The sequence below is a fragment of the Xiphophorus hellerii genome, chromosome 16, assembly GCF_003331165.1.
Source record: "Xiphophorus hellerii strain 12219 chromosome 16, Xiphophorus_hellerii-4.1, whole genome shotgun sequence".
NCBI classification, from domain to species: domain Eukaryota; kingdom Metazoa; phylum Chordata; class Actinopteri; order Cyprinodontiformes; family Poeciliidae; genus Xiphophorus; species Xiphophorus hellerii.
Window position 1 is genome coordinate 16,701,958 of NC_045687.1, and position 21,359 is coordinate 16,723,316.

The 21,359-nt window shown below is 38.8% G+C and overlaps 1 protein-coding gene across 1 annotated transcript; it reads left to right on the top strand.

Annotated features, from left to right (window-relative positions):
• Positions 1-2,640: 2,640 nt before the first annotated feature.
• On the top strand, positions 2,641-6,772 carry nptx1l (neuronal pentraxin 1 like). Its single transcript, XM_032587861.1, has 5 exons — positions 2,641-3,194; positions 3,392-3,599; positions 4,149-4,393; positions 4,807-4,986; positions 5,376-6,772. The coding sequence occupies exons 1-5, from the start codon at positions 2,748-2,750 to the stop codon at positions 5,595-5,597; spliced, it is 1,302 nt and encodes a 433-aa protein (XP_032443752.1). The 5' UTR covers positions 2,641-2,747; the 3' UTR covers positions 5,598-6,772.
• Positions 6,773-21,359: the final 14,587 nt, after the last annotated feature.

Below are 21,359 nucleotides of genomic sequence, written 5' to 3' on the forward strand. Positions count from 1 at the left end.
AAAAAATGAAAAATAGTAATATCCCAAAATAAACTCCAGTGCAATACGTTCCTTTCAGAGAACAATTAGTCATGACTGTGAATGGAGTTGGATTGTATCCTCTGTGTAAATGAAAACCTCTGATGTTTGTTAGAGAACAGCGGTGAACAAACAAAAACCAGTAAACACAGCAGACGGGTTGAGGAGAAAGTTGTTGAGAAGGCTATAGCGGTTTATGTAGTAAAATTGTATTTAGAAAATATTATTTGAAATTTCCAAGATCAAGCCTGCCAAGACAGGAAAGTCAGCTGACATTGGCAGGCTGGCCAAGACAAGGAGAGCATCAATAAGAAAGCAGCCTAATAACTCATGGTGACTGTGGGGGAGCTGCAGAGATCCACACATGAGGTTGGAGAATCTGCTGACTGGACAACTATTAGGCGTCCATATATTTGGGACGACAAAATCCATTAAAAGTCCTGTTCACATTCTGCCTGAAGCCATGTAAATAGTGAACACGGGAAGCATTTGAACAAAAGCGTCATGGAGAACCAAAACACAACTTATAGGCTTATATGCAAAACTTTTGTGCTGCAGAAAACTAACATAACACCCTAAGCATGACATTTGGTGGTCGGAGCATTATTCTGTGGAAGTGTTTTTCTCAGGCCAGAAGAGGGAGGTTCATCAGGTTCAACAGGAAGATGGATGGAGCTAAAAACTCCAAGACTTGAAAAAGACTTGGAAACGAGGAGGTGGTTCAAACAGGAACAATACGGGAATAAACATTGATTATTAATATCAGAGCAGTTTTAGTCATTGGACAGATACCAATTTGATAAAAATGCTGGTAAAGACTAGTCAAAACATGTCAGCCTGTAATTGCAGTAAAAAGTGCACTGTCCTTTTCTTTCCTATTGTTAATCCAAATGCTAAAAAACAACATAAAAAAAAAAACAAATGGAAGTTTGTGATTGTAATGACAAAATATGAAAAGCTGAAAAGGTCATAAATAGTTTTTCAAGGAACCTCATGTATCAACAAGTTTATCCCCCCCAAGAAAAAAAACTATTGGGTAAAACTTGGCCTACAATTGATGATAAACTGAGTGATTAGGCATCTGGTCTCTCTCTGTGTCTCATTGATCTGCTGTAGACACAGCTTCTCACTCTTTTACTCCCAATAGTCAATTCCTTTTGCTTTTTAAAACACACACAGATAGGGTACAATGACTGGCAATCATAACGACCTTCAGAAAGTCTGAAAAAACAAAAAAACATTGATCAACATGTCATCAATGTTTAGAGAAAAACAGGTTTGAAAACAAAGAAAACTGAGACAGGTTAGAAACCAGCACAGTATAGCAGATAAAAGGTATTTTTGCCATAAAATAATCATTTTGGTACATTTCAAAGCTTTCATGTGAGATAATCCCTCTGGAGAACCATTTAATCATTCACTTCCACATTTAGGCGTTCCAAAGCATTCGACTTCACTGACCTGCTGTAGATGGGAGCAATTATCCAGAGAACTTTTTAACCTACTATTAAACAGTCACATGCAGACCTATTTTTTCCCCCCACATGCACACACTTTATCTTCTGAGCCAGTTTTAATCTGAGAGCTGGCATGCTTTCATTACATATTAAAATATTAGAGTGTTAGAGAGAACTAGTCGACCTTGCGTCAGAGGGATTCTGGCTTCATTCGTGTGTGTGCGCGTGGGGGTGGGCGTGGGTGTGTGGGGGAGGGGGGGTTGTTTTGGGGTTTTGAATCCATGAATTGGCCTGTTTGGATTTATAAAAAAATACAATCTTTGCAATAATTCACATTTTATGATCGAATGTGCATCAACTCTGCTTCGATTGCAACAAGTATAAAAGCAATAGTTTTATAAGTGACTTTTCGAAGGCAACAAGTAGAACAGGATTTCATTAAGATGTATCAGAGTAAGGGGGCGGAACACATGTTGGATTTTTTCTAAGCAAATCAATGAAAGCCTCACACTTTTGCTTCCACTACACGACTATGGACTATACTTTGAAGAGTTCAGGGAGTACGCATGTTTTTGCTAATGTTAATGCAATTTATCTTTTATGATCTGACAAAGAAGGAAACAAAGAGGACAAACAGTGAGAACTGGGAGGGGAAAGAAAGAGAAAATCCGCTCTTGGTGGCTGGAGCTGTCCTTGGTGCTGCTGAGATTTCTGAACGCAAACTTCTGCTGTGTGTTGGATTCATCCACCTACAGTTCCCAGAGCACGCAGAACAAAATATACCACCCCCCCCCCCCCCCCCCCCCCCCCCCCCACCCCCCCCCCCACACACACACACACACACACATCTGGCTCCTTTTGGCCAAGCGCCACACACAAGTCCCTGCCTTCCTCCCTTCCAACAAATCCATGTTTTGTTTTGCTTTTTTCCAGATGAATAATACAGAGCCAAGAAATGACAAACAGTCTAAGTGATCAAAGATTTAACATGTGGCACCATGGAAGGAAAATGGGTTTCATCCCTCGAATCCAAAGCCACTCTTTTATTTTCTTCCCTTTCTCTCTTTCTAAACGGGGCAGCGCGCTTCCCGCCGCCCCTCCGGGTTGTGATGCAGTGAAGCTGCTCTGCGCAGAACCGACCGGGCACGTCGCGTATAAAAGCGGCTGCGCTCGCACAGGCGGAGTACCACAACAGGAGCACACTCACTGCGGCTCGTCAACTAAAAGAAAAAAGAAAAAAGGGGGAAAAAAGCGGGCGCACACCACGGCAGGATGTGGGCGACGAGGAGCGGCTTCTCCTGGAGACTTTTGCTTTTCTCCTGTGTGTTTCTGGGGAGTTTATCCCAGGACTTTGTCGGACAGACGCAGTTCATATGCACGTCCGTGCCCAAGGATGTGGACATATGCGCGGCCACGCTACAGAACAGCGTGCCTGGGGAGGACTTGAAGACCACCGTAATGCAGCTGCGGGAGACCGTGCTGCAGCAGAAAGAGACGATCATCAACCAGAAGGAGACCATACGGGAGCTGACCTCAAAGTTGGCCCGGTGCGAGAGTCAGAGCGGCGGCGTGGAGCCTGGGGACGCGCGGCCCGGGGGCAGGAGGAAAGAAGCAGGGACCAAAAACACCATGGGGGACGTGTCCAGAGGCCCCGCGGAGACTTTGACGCAGCTCTCTCAGACTTTACAGTCGCTGAAGCAGAGATTGGAGAATCTGGAGGTAGGGTGATGCGTCTGGAGTCGTTTTCGGCGCCTCAACTCTGCGCAAAGCTCAATTTGAAGAAAAATAACTTATAAATCATTGCAACAATGAAACGTTTTCGTATTTAAAAAAAAACAATATACAGTTTGTGCTTAGACATTCACTTTTAAAAATGATTGTATAACTGAACTTAACGAGGTTTCGCTCCCTGACAGCAATTCAGCAGGAGCAACAACTCGGTGCAGACCAACAGCCTGAAGGACCTGCTTCAAAGTAAAATCGACGACTTGGAGAAGCAGGTGTTGTCCCGGGTGAACAGCATCGAGGAAGGGAAGCCCGGTCTCAGGAATGAGACCGAGCAGCGTGGGAAAGTGGAGTCCACGCTCACCTCCCTACACCAAAGGATCACGGATTTAGAAAAAGGTACATGGGACGAGGGGGTTGGTCTTTTCCACGCATAGGATGGAAAGTGATTTAATCGGTTTATATCGTTTAATTATAATACATTGAAATGAACTCTGTAGATGATTAAGTCTTGCCATCAGAGCAGAATCTCATGTACTTTCCCGCATCATCCTGCTCCACTTTTTCCAGATCAAATTTTTGAAAAGAAGTCTCTTACCTCCATTTCCAATTTTGATTTTTTTAAAAGTAATACTACCATCCATCATCTGTTTGGGAGCCCTGTGATGACATGCATGCATGATTGCATATAGCAAAGACATGTTTTAGTTACCAACGTCACTGCTCCAGTGATGGGTTTATCCTGCAACGAGATTAAAGCAAATCTGGAGCCCTACTATTGTGGATTTGTTGTGTAATGCATAATTCCAATACAAATCCCGAGGTTGTGTGTGCAAACTGAGTAAATTATCAATGTTTAACGGAAGGTAAATTAAAAATAAATAAATAAAGAGAGAGAGAACCAGAAAGCATATATAATGGTCACCAATTCGTGTTTGATGCCAACAGGTCAAAGAGAAAACAGGCCCCTGGATAAGTTCCAGCTCACATTCCCTCTGAGGACCAACTACATGTATGCAAAAGTGAAGAAGAGCTTGCCTGAGATGTACGCCCTGACCGTGTGCATGTGGCTGAAGTCGAATGCGTCACCTGGAGTGGGGACACCTTTCTCCTATGCAGTACCGGGTCAGGCCAATGAGCTGGTCCTCATAGAATGGGGGAACAACCCCATGGAGATACTGATAAACGACAAGGTATGGCTCGACGGAAGTCAAATTCTTGACCTTCACAGATTTTAGTCAAAGATATGCTCCTTGTACACGAGCAAAATAAGCTAATTGTATACCTGACACACACCACTTAAGGGTTATAAAGCCGGGTTGGTTAGCAAGTTTGACGTTAGCCTTAGCGCTGTTGCTAAGTTGGAAAAAAAACTTAAATGGTTTCATATTTTTGTAACTTTTTCTATTTTTTACTTTTAGAAAGCAAAGCCTTACTGTCCTCTACTGCAAACCACACAAGTAACATTAGAATGATACTTGATAGCATATTTTGAACTTCATTTTTTTTAAAAATTGCTTGATTAACAGAAAGCTCTCTCCAAAAGTTCTTTTTTTTTTTTTACGGTGCATGGTTCTGAGATATCATGTACTGCATCTCCTTGAAGGTCGCAAAGCTGCCCTTTCTCATCAATGACGGAAAGTGGCACCACATATGCGTAACCTGGACGACTCGGGACGGGGTCTGGGAAGCTTACCAGGATGGCGTCAAAAGAGGAGGCGGAGAGAATCTGGCGCCGTATCATCCTATCAAACCCCAGGGATTGCTAATCCTTGGCCAAGAGCAGGTAAACAAGAAACGATGTGGATTTAATGCTTTCCTGCTCTTCCTGTGCAGTCATCTTGGATATTATTAAATAATGATTCAAGTTATCTTCTTGATTTGAAAGCATCGGTCAAACAGCAGCATGTGCATTGATACTTAAAGTTTAACAAAATTCTGATAAAGATTGTGCCTTCAGGGATGAATTGAAATGCTGTTATGTGACCTTAATTTTTCATTAGATGTAAAAGTTTTACCACTATGAAAGCAGCAAATTTTTTACTACATAATTAGAACAATGGTGCAAAAAACAAGAGGCAATTAAAATCCGTTTAGTATGCACATTTGTCTTTCACTTTCTGTTCATGCAACCGCTTGGTCAGCTTCATTAAAAATGGATTCTCCTTGCCACAGGACACTTATGGCGGGGGGTTCGATGCCACACAGGCTTTTGTCGGAGACCTGGCGAATTTCCACATCTGGGATCGGAAGCTCACCGAAGGGGAGATTTACAATCTGGCAACCTGCAGCAGCAAAGCTCAAGTGGGCAACGTGTTTGCATGGATGGAGACGAGCCTGGACATTTACGGCGGCGCCTCGAAGTGGACATTCGAAGCTTGCCGCCATCTCAACTGAACTGAGCCGCGGATGAAGAATAAAACATTTGCGAATGCCACTTTTGCCACGGTGGTTAGTCAGCCAGCCTGAAGGATCAGGAGGAGACTTTTTCAGTGAAGGCGAACTGGAATTTTTCTCATAGGTATTTTGAAAACTTTATTTGTGAGAGATCTGCAGGTTCTTACGTGATTTTCTGGTGTGGGAGGAGGTCACTGAAGAGGTCAACTTTTGGCATCCGGCGTCGCTTGTCAGCACATGTGATTTCATTTGGGGAAAAAAGTAAGAGATGCCACTTCTGAAAGGAAGAAGTCGCAGCGTGAAGGCAAACAAATAACGGGCCGAGTTCAAGCGTGCAGCAGGAAAAGGTCGCGTAGGTTTTTTAGAAAACTGATGTCACACAATTCAAAGAAAACAAATGAATCTCCAGCGGTCTTTTCTGTCTCGACTGCCAGAGGTTTGCACTGTGGAGAACACGCAGGTGGACTCATCTAGCAGCAAGGTTTGCTTTTGGAGGCTTTGAAAAAGACAAAACCGTTTCTCGACCACTCTCCTTTCTCTAAAAACCACCCGCTTGACGTGATTTTTGTGCAAAGAGCGATTCTGATCATTGCCAACATGTGAGCCTGAGTGCCTTGGGCTGTGGACAAAAAAGAAAAAAAAAACATCTCAGCATATCCATTATCATTTGCAGAGTGTTTGTGTTAATTTTCCTGTAAAAGGTTTTCAAAAGCAGTCTTTCTTGTAACACTTTGAAATGCAGTCGGACCAGATTGAATGCTGTAAAATGCAATTCGTTTTGCATTTTTCTTTTTTTTTTTTGTCTGGTTGCTCGAATTAGAGTGGAAATGTTCTTTTTGTACAGTAACAAGCATGTCTTAACTTCTTCGATGCTGCAACATCATCTCTATTCTTTGCTTTTACTGTCCTTACCTTTAAATTGAGATTTTATACTGTATTGTTATATGCTTAAAGCATGGCAACACAGACGGATGAAAAAACAAAAACAAAAAAAATCTAGTTTTTGTAATAAATTGTGATACTTGAACCATAGGCAGGTGTATATATATAATTATTTTTGCACATGTTTGGTATGTCAAATGAGTTGACCACATGTGACAAAGTCAGAGCTCCTTTTGGGTCACAGTTGGTGCAAAAATGATGAACAGAATAAAGTTGTTACTGATGCAAAGGTTGACAGTTATTATCAAACTCATTGATTTCCATTCTCTGAACCATTTAAGTCCACTTTAGGGAAGCAGTGGGGGGGAAAAAATGGGAGTAGAGTTACGCTCTGTGTTTCCAGCTCAGGCTGGATGGTAGCCAGATCCTTTCCAGCCAGCTGGGAGAAATAATTCCTCCACTGAGCGCCAGTTTGGGGCAAGCCAGGAATCAGATCAGCTGCTTTTCCTCACTAAACCTCTGAGGGGAGAGTCCAAGGAGGCATCGTTGTAATTTCTATCCTGAGTAGGAAGCAGCTCAATTCCGCCCAGATTTCCAAAGAAACTTACAGCAAACGTCCAAAAAGAATCTGAGTAAAAACCAAATGCAGATTTCAAATGATGATTTATGGCAGGAAAAGCTGGCCTTAAGTGAAAGAGTAATCGCCTTTCCGTGGTTAAATAAGAGATTTACAACATTTCTGTTTTTCAGAAACTGGGTTTCAGACTTTAAGGCTTAACAACCCACTTTAATGGAATGTGTCTGACCACCTCAAAGTAGGCTATTTTAAAAAGTCAAACATCTAGAAAAAATAAAACGCATAGCAGTTTTATTGAAATCTATCCATCTAGAAAGAGGTTAGACACCAGAGAACCACAGTCAGAGCTTCTGTATTATCAACAAATAGAGAAAACATGGAACAGTGCTAAACTTTACCACATCTGGCCAGCCTATCAAAATCACTCTACGACTGCAAACAGTGTTCATTCAAGATGTCAAAGGAAGAGCAGCAGTGTCCAAAGCCCAGAAGGCCTCAGCTGTCTCAGTCAAGGTCAGTGTTCAAGACTCAGTGATGAGAAAGAAGCTGAACATGAGCAACAATCATGAGTTGTATGAGTATCAAGAGAAAAGCCTCAGCTGACTGAAACACTAACATTTTCCAGAAACTACCTTTATACAAAATTTGCATCCTATTTGGTGTCAAACTAACACAGAGTCTCATAAAAAAAACACCATTCACACACGGTGCAGGTAGTGTGATGGTCTGTGGATCAGTTTTCATCTTATGACTCCTGGAGCCTTGACTTCTGATCTCTGGCAGAAAATCCTGAAGAAGAGGATTTGAGATTTATAATCCACCAATAAATCAATAAATCCTCTGAATGATGAAAAATACAAAACCAAACAACAAGGGAACTAAACAAAGGTTTTGGATAGGCCTAGTCAAAGCTCAGCTGAGATGCAGCAGCAGGATTTTAATCAAGTTTTACACTTCTGTGAAATAATCTCACTCAACTATCTTAAAGATGTTACTGCAGTTGCTGCTAACAAGAAATATATTCTTTTATATTTTTAGGTTAGTTTTGATTATGATGTTTCAGTTGAATGACAAATCCAGATATGGACAATAGCAGTAGAATAACATAAAAACAGGTTTGTGCATTATAATAAATACCAAATATAACCACGGATTTGCTTCTTCAATGTTGGAATATTGCAGTTCTTTACAATCAATTTTAGCTTTCCTTATTGCCTCTCTGTTAAATGCAAAACACAATTTAAAATTCCCTAATTAGTTTAGAGATGTGATTGTTCTACACGTATCGAACAAAGCACTTCACTCTCAGACCACAGCTCTACTGGTGATTCCTTCAAAGTATAACGAGATACAGATTTTAATTATCAGGCTCCTCCTCTGTTTAACCCTGTCTAATACTGAGAGTAGCTTTAAAATGTTCCGTTTGGATAAAGTTTATATAGTTAGACCGGCTTATGTTGTCCTAAACCATCTCTATATGCTGCGGTGGACTGAGGCTAGTGAAAGACACACTGACCACTTTTCCTCGTTCCACTTTCTCCTACAACTCTTAAGTTATGGATTTTTTGCAGTAATTGCTGCCATTAACTTTATGTTCATTCCCTCGTTTTCTTTTTTTTTTTATTTCACAGAAGTTTCATCTGGCCTGGCGCTCCTGTTTAGTTGTGACATCTTCCTGCAGGGAGCTATCAACTGAGCTATTGCTGCCAATAGCTTTCTGTTGCCTTTCTATAAGACGATGCACTTGGCAATGTGTTTCTGGGTTTAATCCCGTCTCCTATACACAACACAATACAAGGAGTTTTTCTGTGACTAATCACTTGTACTCAGTTTGTCGCTAATGGCTCAGAGAGTATCTGTTTAGCTTTGTTTTTCTGTGGGATGAAGCCATTAAAGCAGCTACTCTCGGGAGCTGTTCCTGCTATGAACTCATTACTTTTTTATTAACAGAGAAAGTACACCCACAGAAGCGCCTTTGTGTTTCTGCGGGCCTACTCCGTCTTCTCAAACCTCCAGTTTGTCCTGTCAGATGGCCGCTCACACTGAGCCAGAGTGTCCCGGATGTTCTGGAAGAGGAGTTGGCCTCCACTTCGTCGCCTCATGCTCAGGCTGAACGTACGAGCTTGGGATTGCTGCAAAGTAGGTGACTAGAGGATTTCCTTATGTAGAAAACATTTACTAGTTGACATAATGAACTGACCGTGAGTGAATTTTTTTATAGTTAGTATGAAATTTTAATGGTTGCAAGTGACTTTAAATATACGATTGGATTGACTATGAATGAATGTATAGAAACTGATTTTTTTTTGTTGTCGAATGTCTTGAGATGACATTCGACATTAAATACAATTTATTTCATTAAATTCATGAAACAAACTGATTTCATTAAAATGTTATGGGTGAAAAATTAATAGATGCACAATTTAAGATTATAAAAAATATTTTAAAATATAAAATATAGCCACTTTGTATAGTATATACAGTATATGTACTGTATATACTGTATATACTGTATATATATACACAAAAAAGTTTTTAGAACACATACATAGTCAACAAGATCATATACTGTACTCTACAGCACGGTAGAGTATACGATAGAGTGTGTGTAAGTATTGGTTTTTCCACTACTTACACACACACACACACACACCCACACACCAACTCTTTCTCTATTGGTTCATTAAATAAGTTAATGAGGACTGCCGCATAGAGGAAACAATCCATAAAGTTTCTTTTTGAAAAAGTCAGCAGCTCTACAAACGTGCCCCATGTGTGAGGGTCTCACCTTTGTTGCTAAACAGGTTGTTAGGTCTCCCCAGCTGTCGGGTCATATGTCCCACAAATTGGTTTTCCTTTCTTCTACATCTTCAAATCAATAAACCTTTCCTCAGACAGCAAATCCATCTCGGCTCATGGATATCACATTACCAGAGGAGGGATCGGTGCAGGAACCCACCTGGGGATGGCTTCTCATGTTGTTTATAGCCTGCAGTTCCTCACAACATCATGTTGGGACATACCAATGCACAAATACATGCAAAGGGTAAGGAGGCTTCCTAATAGGTCGGTTTAGTCTTTACTGGAAGTAAATTTCCTCTCTATCTAGTCTTGTTGACCTACATGCCACCTTTGCTGGATTAAGGTATTTTTATTGACCCAGATCTTGCCCCCCATCTTGCAAAGTACTCACCTGGACTTGTCTCATAATAACCGGTCCTGTGACCTTGCCTCAGTATTCCTACTCTAATTGGTTTGAATCTGCACATGCTTTGCTTAAAATGCTTTCAGAAGAACAGGTCTAAATATGCAATTACGTTTGTCTACAGTGTCTGGCATATCGTTTTAGATGATTAAAATACCGTATGTTCATCAATTCATGCAAATTTTTAAATTCAGTTTTATATGACAAGACAAATAGGGAACACAGACAGGAATTAGCTGTTTCAACGAAGACGGAAAACAAACGATGTTTGATAACAACATGAAATAAAAGACAGAGGGAGACTCAGGGGACTGGGAATGCTGCTGCTTGTCATCCACTTTTAATGACTCAGAGTTGCTTTCAGCTCTGAGAAGTACATATCTACTTTTTCTGATGTTCTTTTAATAATCTCAGCACCCAGCTGAACTTTCAGACGATCTTACGGCATGTTTATGAACTCTTGTAAATAAGTTAATCTCCTGATAGGCTGAAGGGATTTTTAGGTCTTAGCAGGGCATCTTTAAGGGGAATGGAGAGAAGCAAAAGGAAATCTTACATTGCCAGCCACATTTAATGGAATCACTGGTAAACATTTATTTATTTACCAGTGATACAGACAATATTTCTATTCTTGGGGAAGAAAAATCCAATGATAGAAACTTTAACATTTCACAAGACTGGAACAAATACAGAGAGAAATCTTTGACCTCTATTTTTTGCACAAGTTCTCTTGTTAATCCAGGGTTTTTCACAACAAACCTCTGCCCTAAATGGGAGACACACGTTCAAGAGAGTTCGTTCAATTCTTTTATAAAGGTTAGAAATAAGAGCGTATTAACGAACTGTCTTAATTAATACCAGAAAAAACGATTTAGAAGGAGAAAAAAAACAGAAGCCAACAACAACAAAAAACGATAGGACGCATCAGCTTAGAAATGCAAGCGGGTGGGGCACTCTCTAATAAACAAAAATCAGCTGTTTCAAGAGAAATTTCAAAAATAATCAGCCACTCACGCACTCATTTGCACCAAACAAAACTGAAACATCTCGCAAGGATGACTTTACGCAGGAAAAAAAAAAGTTTGAAATGAATTAATTTACTTTTTGCCGCTTAAAACCAAATATAAACTACAAGGAAACTTCTCACCGGGCGGCTTCCTTCTCCAGGAACTATTTGGGACGTGTTTTAGAGAATATGTGCGAATCAACAACTGAACATGTAGAAAATATCATAAGATGTTGCTGAAGCTGGTGAAAGAAATTCATTATCCTCTGTAAAATGACTTGCACTTCATGCACTGAATGGCCACTCAGAGAGGAAGAAGCCAAAAGCAGCACAAAAAAGTCAGTTTGAAGTACATTCAGGGACAAACTCTTTATTTCTTGGACTCAGTCTGATGAAATTGAATGTGACGTGTTTGGCAATAAGCTATACTTTGGGGAAAAAAGGTGGAAGCTTGATACAAATAGATAAGCCTGGTTCTGGAAATGAGTGTAAGAATCAGATATTATTATTACTTATATTTAAAAAAATAAAGCAACGTAATTTGTACGCATTTCTTCCATTTGCAGTTTCAAGAAAAATCTGTCATTGTGCTTGATAAATTAGAATGAATCACATAAGTTGGTTATATTTTCACCAGAGTGAGTACAAAATGTAGAATGTCTCTCTAAAATGCTAAACGAATTTGGATAAAGCAAACCTTGAAAGTAGGGATGAAAGAATTGTAAATATTCGTTTGATACTGAACTGGAAAAATAAGCTAATAAAAAATGTATAATGCTGATGGCGTAGGCCATCTGTTGATAAATGTTGCTTGCAGGAAAACATTTTTCATGGCCAAGAGATTTACTGCACATATTGAAAACCCAATATATATATATATATTTTTTACATTCTGGGTAAAGCTCTTTTAATGCTATTTTGAGTGCAATATCACTGAGACTGCTGAAACTTTGATGCATGAAGGTCTGGTGTTTAAACTCTAACGATATTTATTTACTTAAACTCTAACAATATTTATTCATTATTGCGGGGTTGCTTTTCCCCCCTCTTCATTCAATGTCATCAAGATTACTTCTCACCATCATTTCTGATGAGTTATCTAACATTTGTCCTCAAACCTCTTCGTTTATAAAAGGGTCTGAGTGACCAGTCAGACAAGAGTGTTATGAAACACGACGTTCAGAGGAAACACACAGAGCTGTCCTTAAATCTCCGAGATACTTCAGCAGCAGTCAGTGAGTAGTCCTCAATGAATAATTGATTTCAATCCAACACGGGAAATTTCCATCTGCATTATTACCCAGTGTGTTCTCAGCTCAAACGTACACATAAATGTACCTTCTCCAGGGGAAACGTGAAAGCTGGAACGATGCTTTGTCAAAGGAGTTGGTACATAATCACATCTCAGGGGGAGAGATTATTCTGGATTGTCTCAAGACTAAAGTTTAAAGGTCACCGCTTCTTAAGACCTTGAATTCTCTATCGGTTTCACTTGGGTGACCCCCTGAGTGCTCCTGGAGGAAACTCAAGGTCTTAAAGTAATGCTCGGAAGATATTGAAGGCTCCTGATTCAAAACAAACCTTAAGAAAATATAGTTTTATACCACAAGAAAACATGTTAAAAGTTTTGTTTTTTAAATCAAAAGGCAAGCAAAAAAAATTAAGTCAGTAGATAAAAATCACTACGAAATAAGAACCTGAATATTTCCCCCCCCAAGTCTTTTAAAATTAATGAAATCATTTTGAATGCACTTTTCTGATACAAAAAGTTTATAACAACAGAGCAATAAGTCTCCAAATGGGTTCAATGTTCAAATTGTTCACAGTGCACACCAACGCATCAGGTTTTGATTAACATCTGAAGTCTGATCTTAAACATCTTAAAGTTTGGAAGTAGATATACCTGGATATTTCCATATTCATTCCCTTCAGGGTCACATGGAAGATTGTCAAACTGAGTATTGATACACGTCAGCTGTACCTTAAGAGAAAGAAGGAAAAGAAAAGCATGCAACAGCCCCGGCTTGACTTCTAAACACCAGTTTACCAACATGAATAATAATGAAGAAATCTGTCTCGGTGTGAAAGCTGCAGAATGTTTTCCTCTCCTCTCATCCCTGTTCCTCTCACACACTCCCTCTTGGCATTCTGCCAAGGCTGGTCTTTATCCACAGGCATCCTGTGACAGAAGCTGGCACAACAGGGATACTTTTCACAGAGATGCCACGCACAAACTCATCTCTCTTTCTCTCTAGGAGCGGAGCCAGAGTCTGTTTTCCATAATCAGGTCAGACACAAACACCCACATCACAGCGCTCCTGCCCCCAACATCCACCTCAGCACGCTTCAGGTGGAGCTCGGCATGGAGGTCTGCTCACTGAATTAAGCGATGACAAACGTAACCCAGGTCAGATGCAAACCAGTGCTGAACTTACAGTTCATGCTACTAACACAGTCTTGCTGTCTTACCTGAAAAGTAATTAATTATTTGCTACAGTACGCAATGAAACGCACATTTTGTTTCCAATACCAAAACGTTGCAGCCTTCTTGCTTGACGATAAAGTGCAGGTTGTTATCCTTTAATATTACATTGCATGAAACCACGTAAGAGATAAAAGAACTCATTATTAAGAAGTCATATTTGGCAGTGTGTTAAAAGAGTCTACTTTAATGAGACCAGTCTGTCGGTGAAGTAAAATAGACTGAAAAGTTTGGGATAGATTCAAAAACAGATCATGCACACAGATCAAGAGAAACTGAGAAATAAAATCAAATGAAAAGAACATCAACACAGACACAAAATAAGAACATCCCTAGCAAAGATAGTAAAACATATAGAAGCAATCCATAAGGTTAAAGTAGTTACAATAATGATCAGTTTATCAGTTCACTTGAACTTGTGATTCTTTGTGTCTTATTAAATCAGCCACATTCATGTGTCTGCACAACCCGTATCAGGCAACAAGTCGCTTCAATGTTTGCAAGAAATGCATTAACTTCAGTCAGTTTGGCCACTGAGCATGAAAATGAGCAAACTATGCTTGGTTGACAACTTGCAACTGAAACATGTTTATTTTGATTATGATGTTTGTTCTGAGCCCAAAATGTCAACTCTTGTGGTAAATTGAACACAACATGTGTTGAATTTGAAACGTTTCACTTTTACGGAGCTAAGTCCAAGTCTTAGGACTAAAGAAGGTGAAAGAGAAACTAGCCCTATAGCAAGCAGTTTATTCATTTTTGCTGAAACAATATGTCATGATTACTGAAACCCTAACTGAGGTTAGTCATCTACTCACCTTCCAATTATTTGAATGAAACAGCTGGGATATGAGATTTTCTAGCCTTTTTGGTGAATGATGGCATTACACCCCATGTACTCATCAATAGCATCATAGCTTGAAGACTGAAAAACTGAAAAATAGTCATAAAGCAATTAAGTAAAGAGCAAGCTAAGAGAAAGAAAAGGTTAATGTAATGGATTCCTATTAGCATTTTTATTGTACAGATCCTTTAGCAAAAGCATGTTCCTGTTAGGAGTAAATTTATGGTTAAAATTTGCTACAGTTTTAAAAAAAGATATTGGAACGAGGGAAGGTTTGCATGTCACACGTCCTTAAGGTCTGATTTTATTGAGCACACTCATGGGAATTAATTCAATCTGAAGGTTGTATTTCACTATAGACAGTATAACAAGTCGGACATTAAAGATATCTCCATTCTGAAGCTGCAGTTTATGAATGAGGAAACAATTAATCACATTCTTGGCATTAATACGTTGTCCACTTTGACCTTTGTTTCTTGGCTCTACAGGCCTTTATTTGGCCGTGAGTGGACAGTAAAGTGGGTTGTGACAGAAGGGGAAAACATTCAGCAAAGTTCTCTCAGGCAGGAATGACCGATTTCTTCAATTTAACAATTTCTTTCTAGAATGAAACGTTTCAGCACATAAAATTTTAAAATGAGGGAAAAAGTAACCAAACTGAATACAAATGATTATTTGTACTATTCATTTCTACTATTCATTAATAGAAAAAAAGCTATCTTTCGCGGAAATAACTGCTCCCTCCTTTAATCATAAAATAACTGTGATCGACTTATTTGTTTATTTGGAAAGCAGAGAACTAAACTTATTGAAACCACTTAAATAGAATCTGTCTAGAAATGGGTAGAAAGTAATTTCTTAGGCTTTGGGACTTCAGCACACCACAGCAAAAGCCATTATCTAAAAACAGAGAAAACATGCAACACTGGCAAACCTTTGCATTGCTGCGTTGCTTGCATCAAATAGTCACCCAGGACACCACAACCAAAGAAGAAAATACAAACAAGAGTGTGCTTGGAGCAAGCACTGCACTGACCCCATACCTGCTTGAGTTAGGATGGAAGAACATCGATTCGCCAAAAAGATCAGACTCAAAACCCCTACTGATCAAAAGGAACACAAAAGGCCTATCACACAACTGAACTAATTGTGAATTAATAGCATAATTAATTCTGCAGCATGGTTGAAAATCCTCAAGGACAGAGTCTAGCCATCATCTGAATTACACTTGAGTCAAGGAGGAGGACAATAATCCACATCATGCCAACAAATCCAACTCCCAGTAAAAATGCTGGTCCTGAAGAAGCTTTATTATTAAGTTTAATGTGAACTTAAACATGATTGAGATCCTTTGTCTTGGCCTTAGACAAGCTAATAACATTTGAAAACCCTTTAATGTGGATTAAGTAAAACAGAAAGCAAAGGAGAGTGGATCAAACATCCACTCGTTGCCACTTATCACAGATGTCTGATGACAGTCATTGTCACCAATGAAAATCAGCCACTTTTTAGGGAGAAAAATTGCATTTCCATACATGGACAGGTTAGTGTGGATCTTTAAGAGAGGAAGTTCTTTATTCATGGCTTTGTATGTACCTTCATCAAGCTACAATTTAACATATAACATTCTAGTGATTTCTAAAATGGTAACATTACGTAACACGATGAGTTTGAAAAAAGTGACCTTGGATTAGATATTATGTCCCTCCAGATTGACCTGTGATTAAAGCCAATCTCATGGGATTACAGAAAGCCACCACTCCTCAATTTGGCACACAGTGTTATTTGATAGTGCGTTATCTGTACAGGAAAGATCGCATAAGTTCAAGTCTGTGTATCTGGCAAGGTTTCTGATTCACACTGGGCGAATCAGACTCAGACACCCGACATCCCCAGGCTTCCAAACCAACACAACGGCCACTCCATCATTATTTTTTATTTCATTATTTTAAGATCACCGATGCACAGGCGCTAAGCTGAGCTTTATTGTTCTGCATTTAATTTCCTCCAGGGCACTTTTGTCAAGTAATGCAATTTCTCAACATTCATGTCAGCAAGGCAGAGTAGCACTGTCATACGTTTGAATGAGTCAAAGTGAGATCTATTATGTGAACATTGTTGAGATTACACATTCATGTGGAATAAAAATAGCTCTTAATTCATAATGCTTTTATATATTGTAAGATTAACCTATGTATCACCTGTTATGGTCTGAAGGTACATCAAGGTTTAAAAAACTTAAAAACTGCTAAAATGTTATGTTATACTTTGTCAAGAGTGAGTTGATATTCCAAGCGGTAAGCATGTTGACCAGAAAATTGCTGAATTTAGAGACTGCTTACTTTATAGTTATGGGCAACATTCCTAATAATGAATCATTATATTACTGGCAAATTAATTATTATGCTTTGGAAATTGAAATGATTCTTCCTTTTATGGTATAAATAAAATCCAGAAGTTGTTAAAGATTTTTTTTTATTTCAAAATTTTGTGTTAATTCTGTGATACTGTCATTTTACACAGAGAACTTGTCCAAAGATTGTAAAAAAAAAAAAAAAAGTAACAACAGGTATTCTCTAATTTAATACTGCATTTTCCATGAATTAATTCAACGTCATGAGTATGCAGTACTTTTAGTCTATGGTTATTCTTTTAATTCACATAATGGACAAAAGTCATGGAACAGATTCAGAGCCAATATTAATTTGATTTAGAATATATATTGCTACTTTGTCTATTACTGCTAGGAGATAAAACTTAATTAATAAATGTAAATCCTTCTAATTAACTAGATGCATTTTTAATCATATCCCACTTCTTGAGTTTTTTTAATTATGAGTTGGATTTTTCTCTTGTTTACCCTGGCAGATGTAATATAATATTTCAGACTCTAGTCAGGCGAGTTGGGGGCAGAGATGCAGACTTCCTGGTGTAGCTGCTGGATTAAGCATATAGAGCTGAAATCTTTAACTTTGTACCGGAGACATTATTTGGGTAAACCCTTACTTTGAATACTGAGGAAACAAGATAAACTGAAACTTGCAGTGACCTGTATTTTTTTTATGTTTTCTGCTTTTGTTTCCTCTTTTACAGGCATAGATTTTTGTCTCCAGATTAAAACTCAAAGTTTTAATCTTTTAACCATAAAGATTAAATCTTTCAGTGGAGGCATTGGTATCCTAGAGCGGTAATAAGCCCACAGATATTCTGTATTTATGGTGCGCATAATTAAAACTGCAGTTGATCTTTTTTTTTTGTCTTTCTCATCTGCTAATTACTCACTCAGTTTGTGTGCTGTGAGTTGTACCAGATATCCAAATAATTTAGGCAATTATTTCTTAAAAAATGAATCATGTGTTATCGTGTCAAATGAGCAGTCAAATTGAATATTCAAGTAATTAATCTCAACTAATCTTCTCTTATCATTTCTTTTAAAGCTAATTTTATAAGCAGGTTGTTTTTACAATACAAAACAAGCACTGCTGTGGATGTTGTAACATGGTAAAAGTCATATTCTGTGCAGGAAGGTCACTATATGGTAAAGCATTTGGCTATGAACTACTCATTTCCGCATTACTTCATGTCCCTGAATAGCTCATTACTCTGCAAGGTATTTCTGCATCTCCACTCCTGTCACAGAGGGACCATAATTGTGCAGAAACCAGAACTTTTGAGAATCCCACATATTATCCTTGGCAAATAGCGTGAAGACTCAGGGGAGCCTGAGACCAGACTTCAGCAAAAGCCGTTCTCATTAACATTTTCTTGACAAAGTCACTAGTTGCCCCCAATGGAGAAACCAGACAGAGGTCACGGTGGAGGGAAAGGATAAAACTAAGTATGTTGATCTTATTGAAGGACACTGCCACTTTTTAAAAGTTCACAACTTTAACCGGTGGTGGATGCTGTCAACCATAGTGTGAGTCTTTTTTAAAATTTTTTATTTTTTATGGTTTATTCCCCTTAGAGTCATAACATTGGTAATTTCTAGAGATTAGATTTAAAGCCCAAGGCAGACCCGATGAGTATAAGAGTAATCTCATTGCCAGAACTCAATTATATATTTGTGTAGCAGGTAGTTAATTATGTTAGTATACTAGTTGATACTTTTAGCTATAGTTATTGACACAACGTAGTTTTTTTTTCCACTTTTACATTAAAGTAAAAGCAAAGCCCAACCCCAAAGTGACCAGAAGCATCTGAGGCTTCAGCCTGTCATTGTGACAAGAAGTTAATGTTTGGAAATCTACATCTATGAGACAGTCTTGTCTGTTGCCCATTAGTGTTGAAAGCAATCATTGTCTCAAGCGTGAAATTGTCTCATTTGGTCCGCATGGAATATTTGCATTTACATTGATCTCTTCAGCTTAACGTCCAGTAATAATGAAGACTGAGTGTCGGGTAACACAGAGACTGTCGAGATCACAGCGATTCAGAACAGTTAGACTTGTTATCACACATTAAATAGAAGTTATTTTCTCAATCAACCACAAGGCATAGTCAAAACTGATAATACAAGTGCTGTTATTATTGCATGTGGTTTGACTGAACCAGACAACATGTGTTGTTTGTAAAGTATGAAGGTTGGTTAGTGTTGCTAAGCAAAAGCCCAAGCAATTTCTGAAATGTTCAGAATGTAAAAAAAATGTTGAGTGAGTATTCTACGAGTATTCATTTTGGCTTCATGTATAAAATTTCTACTCTTCCGTGTCACTTATTGTCACTGCTGCTAGATCGTAGCTCTAATGTTGCACATCTGCCATGACCAGCAGGCAGATGTAGTTTGGTATAATGTTCTGTCAGGATTTTTGTTCATGTTTTGGAATTTTTTTTCCCTTTTGTCTTATCTATTTCACTTAGTTCTGCAGCTCAGTTTTATATCTGTTCTTGATCAGACAGAATTTTATATGCCCGGTGTTTGCCTTTCGCTGATTCACTCCCTCACTGCGAGTCTTCAATAAATATCAGATTTTGAACTTTCCGTCTGTGTAAAATGCATTCGCAGTTGGAGGGAAAATCAGAAAACCTGTATCTACAAATCCTTTTTTACACAGTTGTCTAAACTTTCATGTTGCTTTAACAATGAATGTAGCAGTAATAGACAAATGGTTACCAAACTTTAAATAGAAAGCACTTTAAAACCATTGACAGTTTCTAAATACCGTTGCTTTGATTTGAAGTCATTTAAATGAAATTAGAGGTTTCTAAAGCTCATCAAAGCATGCATTCTATTTTCTTTACTTGAGAAGAAACATATTCAGCTGTTTAAAAATATTGAAATATCACCTCTACTTAAACCTAAATAATAAAACAGCTCAAAGCATAGGCAAATAAATAAACACTAGAAAACCACTAATGCATTTAATAGGCACTTATTCTATAGCAGAGTTAATGCACTTGAATGAAAACAATAAATGCTAAAGATAATGTTTCTATTATAACACAATATTGTTTTAACAGCAGTTAAAATGATTCCTGCTTTTCTGCTTTAAGTAAAATCAGTCAAATCTTTTTACATATACAGAATTTGAAATTTTGGATAAGAAAACATATCGTCTACTGAATAAAGCAACCAACCATCATCAATTATATGGTGTCAGGGTGTTTAAAAAGTCATTATGAGCTGAACATACACAGGACTCAGATTATACTGCGCTAAAGGAGCTGCAGCTCTTCAACAACCATTTCACAAATCAACACAGACTGTGCTAAATGATCTGACACAGTTTGCAAACAACCAGGAAATGTGTTAGAGAGTTAGTGACCGAGGTAAGTGGCAGAAAGACAAACTCAAAGTTTGCAAGTTATGCCACACAGAGACGGTGTGTGATCCCTAATCTGCACCGCTGTGGTGCAGACTACATTAGAAAGATGGGGCAGTCGTCACTGGAGGAATGTTCTGCGGCAGGTGAGGCAGATGCTCCTGCTCTTATAGTCTGCCTGTCAGAGACCCTGTATCTGGAACATCGCATCACTTCGAGGTTTTATTCTTTCCTCTGCAGCAACTAAAAAGAGGTTTACTGCTCCTCATCCATTTCAGAAAACTGTTTCCTCTCAAAGATCTGTACATTGCAATTGTCAACTGATGCGTGTGTTGTAAAATTTAACCAAGCATATTTGGTTTTGCTCTTGTAGTCTTCCTTTACCAACAAACACGTCCTCATTTGCTAAGACACAAAGAGAGGGGAAAATTCAATCCACCCTGAATCCACACTCTCATACAGAAACAAAAGCTGGGTGTTGAGGAAAACAGTTGCAGTCGTTGTTGTTGTCCAACTTCTCCTACCTTCTGGCGAGTAAATGCAGACACTGTTGTCTTTGTCTTGACAGTTTGCTTTAGAGGAAGCCTCTCACGAAGCACCCAGCTCTGCTCCCGGAGCCTCTTAGGTCATGGATTATTCATGGGATGTGGAAAAGGACGACATAGTCCCAGTGTGTAGCTCATATGCCAGCAAGCCTGACAGGACTGGCTGCCTGAGGTCAACAGAAAAAGATAAAGCAACATTTACTCGCATGGTGTTCATCATAACGAATGATTGCTGATGAGTAATGGGACTGACTGTGGTAATGTTATACGTTCATGCATCATTGATGGTTTTAATGGATGGAAAGCATAAGCATAAGTACTTTTTAGGCAAGTCTCCATCTAAAGACGTAAGTTGAATGACAACAGAAAACAGAAGCATCATCACCAGCTTGGAAAAAAAACATGTTAAATTGCCTGTTTTGACACAAAACAACTGTTCACTTTGTGTGGATTACATAA